Source organism: Python bivittatus, unplaced genomic scaffold (assembly GCF_059951505.1).
Source record: "Python bivittatus isolate LINGU-HERP-01145 unplaced genomic scaffold, Pbiv_v1 ctg000850_np1212, whole genome shotgun sequence".
Taxonomy (NCBI): Eukaryota; Metazoa; Chordata; class Lepidosauria; order Squamata; family Pythonidae; genus Python; species Python bivittatus.
The window spans coordinates 55851027-55863572 of NW_028277112.1; the positions used below are offsets into that span (position 1 = coordinate 55851027).

At 35.6% G+C, this 12546-nt stretch overlaps 2 protein-coding genes across 6 annotated transcripts in view; one reads left to right on the plus strand and one right to left on the minus strand.

Moving 5' to 3' along the window:
- ACO1 (aconitase 1) overlaps positions 1-10706 on the plus strand; it is a 53600-nt gene extending 42894 nt beyond the window's left edge. For all 3 annotated transcript variants that reach the window (XM_088130063.1, XM_088130065.1, XM_088130064.1), the window contains exons 20-21: positions 9292-9477; positions 10033-10706. In XM_088130063.1, coding sequence (XP_087986189.1) covers positions 9292-9477; positions 10033-10146 — 300 coding nt within the window. In that variant the 3' untranslated portion in view covers positions 10147-10706. The remainder of the gene's footprint in view (positions 1-9291; positions 9478-10032) is intronic.
- A 517-nt stretch (positions 10707-11223) lies between these two features.
- RIGI (RNA sensor RIG-I) overlaps positions 11224-12546 on the minus strand; it is a 41341-nt gene continuing 40018 nt past the window's right edge. For all 3 annotated transcript variants that reach the window (XM_088130059.1, XM_088130060.1, XM_088130062.1), the window contains one exon: positions 11224-11760. In XM_088130059.1, coding sequence (XP_087986185.1) covers positions 11467-11760 — 294 coding nt within the window. In that variant the 3' untranslated portion in view covers positions 11224-11466. The remainder of the gene's footprint in view (positions 11761-12546) is intronic.

A 12546-nucleotide genomic window follows, 5' to 3' on the forward strand; every position in this document is an offset into this window, starting at 1 on the left:
TGGTCATAGCACTCCAAGTGGGCTCTGACTAATCCAGACTACAATGGAAGCCTTCCTCTGATTTTGAAACTAAACTTATTTAGATACCGCCTAAATTTGCATTTTTAGCAGCCATGTCATACTGCTGATTCATGTTCAGCTTAAAATCAGTTCAAATTTGAAAATCCTTTGCATAGATACTATCACCAAATCAGATATTCCCCATCATCAGTAGTACAACTTCTGAATGTATGTACTATTTGTTACTGAAGTTTAGTCCTGTTTAGACATTATGTCTGAACAGGACATAATACCAAAATTAAACAGCAGGGTTTAGCAACAGGACATTCAGGGATATCAGCGCATCTATTGCCCCCAAACCATATCTGCTCAGAGCCCAACAATATTGCGTATTATTTTGGATCAGATCACTGAAATCTTGCAAGATGTTATGATCATGCAAGATTCAAGGAATGATGCCTTGAAAGGGTGCCTAGGCCTGAAAATGTTAGGGGCCTCTGCGGTATAGAAATAATCTAGGGATTTCTACTCATATTCACTTAGAAAATTTGTTAAATCAGGATTCCCAGTTGCATGGAAGTTTTTGCTTCTATTGAAGCAAGTCTGACTAAAAACTCCACTGAATAGTTCTGTTAAGTTGAAAACTTTTCGGGTAGGGCCAGTAAGATGCAAGAGTGGTCATGTGTTTCCCAGGCTCCTCCATATATTATCATAGCTTATTTAACTATAATGCCCAAATTGAGCTTTTATTGCACACAGATCTCTTGTGTGCAATAAAAGCTTGAAAAGCCAAGGGAAAAAACACCAGCCAAAGTTTAACTAGCCAATTTGAATATTATCTTTTTGAAAACTCTTATTTTGAAACCTCTAAATAGTTTAGCAAACAAGCATTATTGATGCTTTTGACTTTTCCTTTATGTATTTAGATGTGCCATTTTCATTATGAGAGTCCATTTTGGCATTGAGAAACTGACATCTTTTTCTATATTATCAAAATCTTTGTCAGATGATTAGCTTTTGCTTTCAGTTAAGATATTAGATCATTGGAATGATTTATTCATTCCAAATGATCTAATATCCTAACTGAACACATTGGAATGATATATTCATTCAAATCATATGAAATGCAGACATGGTGTATTAGAGGACATAGAAGTGATTATTCCATGTACCCATGTTTTGACTCCCAGAGCTGGAGCATGGCTGCAATATTACCCAAACCAGGTATTTCATAAGCCTTCTTCAATAGGAATTCTGTTATTTCAACGATGGACTTTTCTAAGTGCCATGCAAATACTTTTCCAAGAAAACACTGAAATCAACCAGAATACACAAATTGGAATTGAAAATATACATGCACCTATAGCCTATTAAGCAGTTGATGACTGGCAATGACATGTCATGGGTAAAGCCAAAAAAACCCCAGAAAATTGGCTTTGCGACTTTGATATTGAAATTTGGAGAGGACTGATTTTCATTCCTTTTATTTCTTTCTCTTCTCTTATATTCCTATTCAACACTTCTAATGTTAAAACAAACAACAAGGGCGATAGTGGACAGCCTTGTCTCGTCCCTTTTGTTATGTCTATCTGTTCTGTTAAATCTCCGTTTATCATGATCTTTGCAGTCTGCTTATGGTATATTGTTTCAATGGCTTGAATAAATTTTTTGCCAAAGCCCATTTGTGCCAATTGCAATAACATAAATCGCCAACTCACGTTATCAAAGGCTTTTTGTGCATCTAAAAATATCAAGGCCATTTGCTTTTCAGGATGTGCCTCATAGTATTCCAGAGTGTCCAGAATTACTCTCATGTTGTCTTTAATTTGTCTCTTTGGCAGAAATCCGTTTTGATCGGCATGAATAAAATTATTTAAATATCTTTTCAGTCTCTCTGCCAAAATTGAAGCAAAAATTTTATAATCTGAATTTAGTAGAGATATAGGTCTATAATTTTTAACCTGTTGCGGGTCAGAATCCTCCTTCGGTATAAGTGTAATATATTCTTCAGTCCATGTTTTAGGTATCCTCTTCTTTGTCATAACTTCATTCATAACTTCCAATAGTTGGAGGCTCAATATGTCCTGGAAGGTTTTATAGAATTCCACTGGCAGCCCATCTGGACCTGGGGCTTTCCCAACATTCTGCTTTTTTAAAGCTTCTGTTAGTTCCATCATAGTTATATTCCCCTCTAACATTATTTCAATGTCTTTAGGTATCTGAGGTAATTTTGCTTTCTGTAAATATTGTCTTACTTCTTCTTCTTGAACATTCTCTTGGTAATACAATTTTCCATAGTAATCTTGTATAATTTTTTTCTTGTCCTCATTACCAAAGCAGATCTGTCCTTCTTCATTTATCAATTGATTAATCCTTTTTGATTCTCTCTCCTTTCTCAGTTTATAAGCTAGCCATCTACCTGGTATATTTGCATCTTCAAAGAGGTTCTGTTTAGCACTTCTGATTTTTTGTGTTAGTTCCTCCTTTTCCATTAATCCCATTTTATGTTTAATTAAATCCATTTTAGCTTTAATGTCTTTTTTTTGCAGGGATTTCTGTAACTCTTCTTCCAGTTTTTTTTTTTTTAAATTTTTTTTTTTTTTTTTTATTTTTTACAACAAACACATACAAACAATAACATAAAAAGCATTAAAAAAAACCATCTTCCATTTTAAACCGTGTGTCAGCCAGTTACCAATCATTTGTGCCATCCTTTCATAGTCTTCACTCATCATTTATATAGAATCTCATGTCATCTATCTAACACATATTTATATATTTATCAATTATCAATTATTATTCATTTGTTACTAGTCTATAACACCAGCTTTCATAATAAGATTTATATCATTTTTATCCATTGATTATATATATATATATATATATATATATATATATATATATAGTAATTTATATCAGTTTGTCAAGTTTCTATTATATAATTTGCTGATCTATTACATTACTATATCTTTTCATCCAACCATTGATAAAACAGATCCCATATCATATAGAATTGTTTATCTTCTTGCTCTCTAATTTCAAATGTTAATTTACTCATCTCTGCACATTCCATAATTTTCTTAATAACTTCCTCCTGCATAGGTACTTTTTCATTTTTCCAGTTTTTAGCAAATACAATTCTAGCCGCTGTCAAAACATTTACAATCAAATATTTCAGTTCTTTACTATGTGTTTCAGGTATAATTCCTAATAGAAATGTCTCTGGTTTAAAGTCTATATGTTGTTTTGTCATTTTTTCCAACCATGTGTGGATTTTAATCCAATATCTTTTAGCTTCTGGACATGTCCACCACATATGGTAATATGTGCCGGGCTTCTGATGACACTTCCAACATTTATCAGACTTGTTCTTGTACATTCTCGCAATCCTTGCTGGAGGTAAATGCCACCTGTAAAACATCTTATACAAGTTTTCTTTATATGCAGTTGACATTGTCATTTTATAGTTTTGAGACCATAGTTTTTGCCACTTCTCTAAATCAATTCCATATCCAAAATTTTTCCCCCATGCAATCATTGTATCTTTAACCTGTTCTTCCTCCATCTTAAATTCTAGTAAATGTCCATAAAGTTTTTTAATCACCTTTTCATCAGTGCCCATCAAAATTTTATCTAAAACAGTCAGCTCATCATAGATACCTTCTGTTTTAAAATCTTTATCAAATCTAGATTGTATTTGCAAATATGAAAACCAGTTCATTTTTATACCTTGTTCTTCTAACGCTTGCATAGTTTTAAGTTCACCCTTTTCATTCAATATCTCAGTATATCTAACTGTTTGTTCCTTTTTATATGTTATTGGATAAGAAAAGGCTTCAATAGTGGATATCCATCGTGGAACTTTTAAATAATATTGTCTTCTTGTCTTCTCCCAGTTTAAAAACAATGCCTCTCGAATATAGTGCCTTCTAAAGTAGCCCTGTGTTTTCGTTCCCTTATACCATAAGAAAGCATGCCAGCCCAACAACAGGTCATGTCCCTCTAAAGTCAATAGTCTATTATTTCTTAAAGTTATCCAGTCCTTTACCCACATCAGATTTGTCGCCTGGTAGTATAATTCCCAGTTAGGCAAGGCAAACCCACCTCTTACTCTTGCATCTTGTAGTAATTTAAGCTTTATTCTTGCTTTTTTGCCCTGCCAGATATATTTCAATACAATTTTATTTAAATCATCAAAAAACTCTTTCCCTAAACGAATTGGAATTGTCTGGAATAAATATAACATCCTAGGCAATATATTCATCTTGATAGTGGATATTCTCCCAGTCATTGATAATTGTAAATTCTCCCATTTTGTCAGATCTATTACAATCTGTCGTTTAAGTTTAAGATAATTATCCTCCTTCAATGTACTACATCTTGGTGTAATGTATATCCCTAGGTATTTAACCCTGTTTGTGACCTGTATTTCCAAGACTTCTTCCAATTCTTTCTTTTGCCTTGCTAGCATATTCTTTGTTAATATCTTTGTTTTGTCTTTATTTATTTTTAGTCCTGCTACTTTTCCATATTCTTCTATCTTTTCAATTAATTTAGGTGCTGTTTCCAGTGGGTCCTCTAGTATAAATACTAGGTCATCTGCAAAAGCTTGCAATTTGTACTCTTCCTTTTTGATCTTCATTCCTTTTATTTCTTTCTCTTCTCTTATATTCCTGTTCAAACTCTTCTTCCAGTTTTTTATGGTCATCCTCCAATAATTTAAAGGTATTTTTCTGCATTATGTTTCTTTTCCTTGTATAATCTATTATTAAACTTCTTGTATAGGCCTTCATTGTGTCCCAAAGATTCTGTAATGATGTATCCTCTTTTTTATTTTCATTAAAAAAGAAGGTAAGTTCTTTCTCTATTTTCTGTTTAAAATCTTTTTCTTTTAATATCCTATTATTTAAAGTCCATCTAGATCTCTTCCGTTGTCCTTTCCAAATAACTACCATTGGGTTGTGGTCAGCCCAAGTACTTGTTTGTATTTCAATTTCTCGAATGTTGGCAAATAAGTCCGCTGACATCCATACCATATCAATTCTAGACCAAGATGCATGTCTGTTTGAATAAAAAGTGTATTGTTTATTTGCCGGATTTCTTTCTCTCCATGCATCTTTCAAATCTACTTCTTCTATCATTCGAAGGAAGGATTTTGGCAGTGTCTTCCTAGTTCTCTTTGTCAATTTCTGTGTTTTGTAGTCCAATTGATCATTAATTATTCCATTGAAATCTCCCATCATACAAATATTAATATAGTCCAATTCAACTATTTTCATATGTAATTTCCTATAAAATTCTTCTTGGTTGTCATTGGGAGCATAAATTGCAATTAAAAGAGTTTTAACATTATTATTTCAACCATCAGAATCCTTCCATCATCATCTGCATAAATTTGTTCTGGCAGCATTGTATCTCTAATATATAAGACCACACCTCTTTTTTTACATTGTGTCAAAGAAGTGAATAATTTACCTAATTTTTTTTGCTGCAACAAATATTCATGTTGTTTTTTGATGTGTACTTCTTGCAGACAAATTATATCAAACTTTAACTTCTCTAATTTATGAAATACTTTCCTTCTTTTAGTAGCTAAATTGAGTCCATTTATATTGATCGTAATCAATTTTCTTTCCTCCATGTTAGGCTTTGTACGAGGGTTTAATTGCTCTAGTAGATCTTACTTCTCATTGCTCTCTGAGAACACCATCTCCCCCACTTTCTTCTTTTTCTTTTTCAATTACTGCCACACATTCTTCTTGAAACTCAATTAACGATTCTTCCTTTTGTATGTCTTCTTCTTTTCCTCTGAAAAATTCTGAATAAAATAGCTCTGCTTTTTGGACTGTATCAACTCTTTGTCTTTGTTCCTGCCAGGTAAACTGGAGACCTTCTGGAATCAGCCATCTGTAGTTTACTCCTCTTTTGAGTAGCTCTTTAGTCAGGAATGAATATTGCCTTCTTATGTCTCTTACTCTTCTTGGCACCTGCTTCAGGACTACAATTTGTCTTTGTACTTTAGTGTTTTCTCTCTTGCCACCTGAAGTATCTGTGCCTTAATAGTTTTTTTGGTAAATCTTATATGTACTTCTCTTGGTAGTTTATTTCTCATTGCATATCTTGTGTAAACACAAAAGATTTCATCCATCCCGTCCGTCATCTTCTCTTTAGTTATCTCCAATGCTTCTGCCAATATTTCTGTCATTGTTTCCGCAAGATTTTCACCTTTTTCTTCCTCTATATTTTGAAATCTCAAATAGTATTCTGATTTATCAATTTCCCCTCCTAGCAGTTCACTCCTGCCTTTTTCGACTTCACTCAGTCGGGTATCGATATCTCCAATTTTCTTATCTCTTTGTATGTCCTCATCTTCGATTTTCTTGAATCTCTCCTCATATTTTGTCATCATCTGTTGTATACTTTCATCCGTCTTTTCAATTCTATGCTCAATATTCTCCGTCCTCTCTCCAATCTTCTGAATTTCTTGCATAATTGCCTGCAATGTCACTTCCTTCTCTTTTTCATATTGTATCATTGTCTGGATTGAGCGTTGTCTCCCAGGTGGTGAGGAGGAAGCTACTGATGTTGATGAAGTTGGGGCTATTATTTTCCTGCTCATCTTGGTGCTTGAAACTGCAGGAAAGAGAAAAGGGGGAAAGAATAAAGGCAAAAACCACAGCTACTACTCCAAAAGATAAAAATGAAAAACAATGAAAAGGGAATAAGGAAACAGGAAAAAAAGGGAAAGGGGAAAAAATCTTCAGGCACTTGTCTACTTTAATCCAGTAATATACAAATAAAAAAATAAAAAGGGAAGGAAAAAAAAAAAGCTAAGTCTCTTTAAAAATCCAGCTAAAGAGAGGGTAGAAAAAAAAAAAGAAAAAAAACCAAAGCTTCTAGCAAGAAGTAAGCTACTGCCACTAAGTATCCAAGGCTCTTGTGACTAAATCAAGCTTTCCACCTTAAACATTTTCAAAATCCACTTTCAACTCCGCTTTCTTATTTATAGTTATTCGGGTGGCACCTGTATAAACAGTTTATCATGCACGTCCCACTATCTTTTTAGAAAGCTCAAAGTCCTTGAATATGGATAAAACAAGTCACAGTAGAAAAAACAATATATCCAAGCCTCTAGATGGCAGTGCTACTTTCTTTCATTAACTTTCTCTTTGCTTTCCCTCTTTCCCAGCCGGAGAGAAAGGAGAAAAAAAAAGAAAAGAAAAGAAAAAGAAATATGTTTCTTAGGGCACTAAAAGAGATCTTAATCCCAAAGGAGAAGCTTGAAATCAAAAATTATTAAATATCGAAAAGAAAAGCCAGTCCAGTTGAGTTTAAAAAACAAAACAAAACACTTTGCCAGATTCAAATCCATAAAAAGGGAAAATTGAAAAACTAAAGGTTTTTTTAAGAGGCTCAATCTCGCCGCTTAATCCCACTTTTCTTCACTTTTAAAAATTCACTTTAAATTACTTAGGGTGTTCTCTAAGAAAAGTTAGATAGTAAAGGTCCATCTCACCCGGTTGACACACTTTCTTCTTCCGTTTGGAGCTGTCCCGGCTTTTGCAGTCTTGATGGCTGCCGCTCCGTCGCTGGTTTTAGGGACTTCTCCTGGATCAACCAGGGACTTTGTGATGTCCCTGGGATCTACAGGACGTGCCCTATATAGTCGCCGTCTCTACGGGACGGCTTGGGTCCTTCAGGACCATCCAGCACCGGAGATATCGGCTGCGATCTCGAGAGCTCAAGATCGCACACCGTACCGCCGCGACGCCATCTTTGCAAATGACCTAGTATTTATACTAGAGGACCCATTGGAAACAGCATATAAATTAATTGAAAAAATTAATTGAAAAGATAGAAGAATATGGAAAAGTAGCAGGTTTAAAAATAAATAAAGATAAAACAAAGATATTAACAAAGAATATGTTAGCAAGGCGAAAGAAAGAATTGGAAGAAGCTCTAGAAATACAGGTCACAAACAGGGTTAAATACCTAGGGATATATATTACACCAAGATGTAGTACATTGAAGGAGGATAATTATGTTAAACTTAAATGACAGATTGCAACAGATTTGACAAAATGGGAGAACCTACAATTATCAATGATTGGGAGAATATCCACCATTAAGATGAATATATTGCCTAGGATATTATATTTATTCCAGACAATTCCTATTTGTCTAGGGAAAGAGTTCTTTGATGATTTAAATAAAATCGTATTGAAATACATTTGGCAGGGTAAAAAAGCAAGAATAAAGTTTAAACTACTACAAGACGCAAGACTAAGAGGTGGGTTTGCCTTGCCTAACTGGGAATTATATTACCAGGCGACAAATTTGATGTGGGTAAAGGATTGGATAACTTTAGGAAATAACAGATTATTGACTTTAGAGGGACATGACCTGTTGTTGGGCTGGCATGCTTTCCTATGGTATAAGGGAACGAAAACACAGGGCTATTTAGAAGGCATTATATTCCAGAGGCATTGTTTTTAAACTGGGAGAAGACAAGAAGACAATATTATTTAAAAGTTCCACGATGGATATCCACTATCGAAGCCTTCTCTTATCCAATAACATATAAAAAGGAACAAACAGAAATTTGGAGAGAACTGGATGTTGCCTTCTTTCTGCAAGCAGAGTCCTTCAGATTGCCAGTCCTGAACCCCCAAGCGTGCTAATGCATTACCTCTGAAATCAGCAGGCATTCTAATAGTCTCCCCAAATTCATGGAATGTTCAGCATCTGGCAAAGGAGGAGGGAAATGTTTTGCCCAGTAAGTCTGACAAGAGACATCCAAGCTACCCACATGAGCATTCATTAATAGATTTTGGTTCAATGGATGAACGTAGCTTCTTTAAGTTCTAGGTTAAGCTTCAAAAGGAAATGTTCTGTTTCATTATTGTTACGTGTACATAATATCACTGCAAGAGGAGTTTTGGATTTTTTTAGTGTTCCTCTCCTCTGCCTTTGCCCGCCATGTCTTCCTTCAGGTTATGTTCGTATTTGTGATGGGATTGCCCTTTCAAGAGGGGAAGTTACTGCTTTGCAGCTTTTGGTTGACAAGCTTCTCAAATGTCTTAAGACTAGGAAACTGAGAAGCTACTTCGGTTGAGGGAGCCCCCTGACCTTCGTAGCACAGCATCACCACTGACTTTTTCCCAACCCTACCCAGAGGTGTTGAGAATGGACCTGAGGTCTTTTGTCTGCATAATTGCCTGACAAATAATTACCCACTTCTTTTCTACAACCCTTTTTATTTCATTATCAATGTCCTTGTGTGTCCCTCAGGGTATCAAAGCAGTCCTTGCAGAGAGCTACGAGCGAATTCACCGCAGTAATCTGGTGGGCATGGGAGTCATTCCTCTACAGTATCTCCCAGGCCAGGATGCAGAGAGTCTAGGACTGACAGGGCAGGAACGTTACACAATCGTTATTCCCGAGGACCTGGCACCCAGAATGAATATCCAGATCAAAGTAAGAGTTTCCAGGGATGCATAACTTCAGTGTAGCAATGGGGTGTGTGTGTGTATGCATATGCATGAAGGGTGCACAATTTTATGTTGGGTGGCTGTGCATTGGGTTTAAGGAACAAAATTTGGTGGAAGCCCTTAAGCCACAAGCCCTGTTCAGACACCCAGAATAAATAGGGTTTTTAATTCAGTGAAAACCATCTTTGGCACTGTGGTGAATGGCAAGGCCTATAAGTGAGGTAAGTGTTCTAATGGGTGTGACAGGAGTAAGTGATGTGTATACCCTTGAGCCTCTGACATTTGTTGAAATATTGTGTGTGCACATTTGAACATTGTCCTCATGTCCCCAAACTCCTAATTTAAGAAGTTAGGAGAGCTTTCTTGAAACTGGACACACAAAGAATGCATCCAGGAAGGAATGCATGGTCATGTAATATTATTTCCAAGGAGATCCTATTTCTTTCGAGTTTTGGCATAATTTCTAAAAAGATCAGTGTTTGGGCTACTTAAACTATCTGCACCTTTGCTTAATCCTTTGTTCTCTATGTTCTCTCTACAGTTGGATACAGGAAAAACTTTTCAAGCCATCATGAGGTTTGACACAGACGTGGAGCTCACCTATTTTCGTAATGGTGGTATCTTGAACTATATGATTCGCAAAATGGCATCTTAACCCCCAAATGAGCCACTGCTCATATCCAGAAACCCACCTTTTTCAGAGAAGAAAGGCTCAGTAATTATAAATGCTGTAATTATGAAAAACAAAATATACAGTAACAACTTGAGGGAATTTACAGTTTTCCCCAACATAATGCCCTCCAAGCTTGTTAGGACTACAACTTCCAGACTTTCAGTGCCAGCTGGGGATTCTGGGGGATATGGTCTCAGCAGAAAGGAAGGGAAAGTCTTCTGAAGGGTATTTTTATACTGTTAGAATAGTCTAGGTCTTTTGGCCACTAGCCTGATTTATGTGTATATCTGAACTCATCCTTTCTACAGTACTGTATTTCATCAAACTATTTTGTACTTGTAGGTGGAACGAAAACTTTTATCATCCATGTTGTATGTGGAGGCTAGATTCTTTTCAACATTTTATACAGCAATTAACAGTACCAGTTCCTTTTCCTACCTGCCTCAGAAGTTACTAACCCAGTACTATTGTATTAAAACTGCTTATCAAAATCCTTCCTTGAAATTTTAATACTGCTAAATTGATTAAATGGCTCAGCTATTTATTCTTGGCACGTGTGCATTCATTCTTGTGTGCCCTCATTCATGGGAACACAGTGCCTTCAGGGGACAGCAGGATTAAAGCCATTGGTAATAAACTAAACCTGTTTTCAAAAATCAGTAGAATCTTTTATGGATTTTACTTTGTCTGCATTCGGTCCCAGATGAAGAGCTATCCCACGTTTCCTGGAACAGAGGTTCAAGGAAAAGGATAGATCTCCTTCGCTTTATTAGGAGGGAACACACTTTGAGGTTCTGATAATTTCTAGAGCAATAAAAAGTTGCAACCGCAATGGGATCCTACCAATACATTCTAGCTGGTATAGTACCTTGAGTCCTGAATTACAAGCATGAAGACTTGACCTTCTTAACTATTGGTATTCATTCTAGTTCAACTTCACCTTAACATTACTAGAATATCATTTCCCTGATTTTTTTAAAATAGCCAGGTACAGCTATAATTTAAAAACCACCCCTTATTCCCAGCCTCTTCAAAGAACCAATGAGCCTTTAAAGCTTCAAACATATGTTTATTATTAAATTGCATAATCAAAAGACAGCAGTGGCAACAGATTAGTTTTTCTGAAGAAGCACTGACTAATGGAAGGATACTAAAAGTCACATAGATGCCAAAGCTATCTTGGAGTATGAATTCATGCTGGAGTAACTGGAAAGTTAATAGTATCCCAGTCACCCATCTGACTTTAAAAGAGAATGTGTTTGTACAAGACTATAAGCAGAAATTTGAATAGACGACAGCACTTCATTCAGGCATTTCATCAATATCAAAGTCTTTCATCGCAAAATCAACATCCCTCCATTTTCGGAAGTGAAACTGCTTATTGCTGACAACATCCTGAACGGAAAAGCTCTCAATTTTGATGATCGGTATGTCCTCAAATACCTTGTACTTCACTGTGATTCCCCAATCATGATGGCAGTTGACGCAGTGCATCTTGCATTTCTTCTCAAAATTCCCGTAGCTGTTTTTCTTCTTGTGAGGTTCTGTTTTATATCGTGTTCTAAATTCCTCATCTAAAACAGTGTGGTGCGAATCCTAGAATGAACACAGCAGAGTTACATTTTTCCATATATTTTATTTATTTATTTATTTATTGGATTTCTCCACCACCCGTCTCTCCCACAATAGAAGACTCTGGGTGGCTTACAAAGACATTAAAACTATAAATATATATAAAATGCATAATATATATAAAATATATATTGAGATCTTGGCTTTAATACGCATGCATGTTCGTCTGTATCACTTCATAGATGGATTGGTCAGAAATGTAAGGCTGCGTGCTTCAAATCAACTTCGACAATAACCTCTTGGTAGATTAAGCACACATTCAATTGCCAGTTTCCTAGGCCACAGCAGTCAAATGAGCTCCATCCATCCTCTACAGTTCTCCTGCTTCAAATATTTAATTTTGACATGGCAAAGTCAAGTTTCTCTCAACCGAACGTAAGGAAGTACTTTCTTATGATGGAGGCATTTAGCTAGTTCAGGTTTTATTCAAGACTGGATACATTCCAGACTTCACAGCACAGGAGGAATTTCAAAATGCATCTTTATGTGAAACTGACGCAGAAAAATTTTTTTTTTGCCATGATTCCTTTGAACCTATTTATTTTGCCTTTTTAACCTAGACTTTAGAATCAAGTCAAGTTTTAAACAAGAGTTTACCCGTAGCCCATATAACTTGTAGTCATGCTCACTGAAATAGTTCGTGGGAAAGCTGGGAATTCCAGAAGTGTGCTTTCCATTCAGTCTGTAAGGATTCCTCTACAATTCAATTTATCTCAGTTGGGGTATGTCCGCAAATGCTATAGCTTCTAG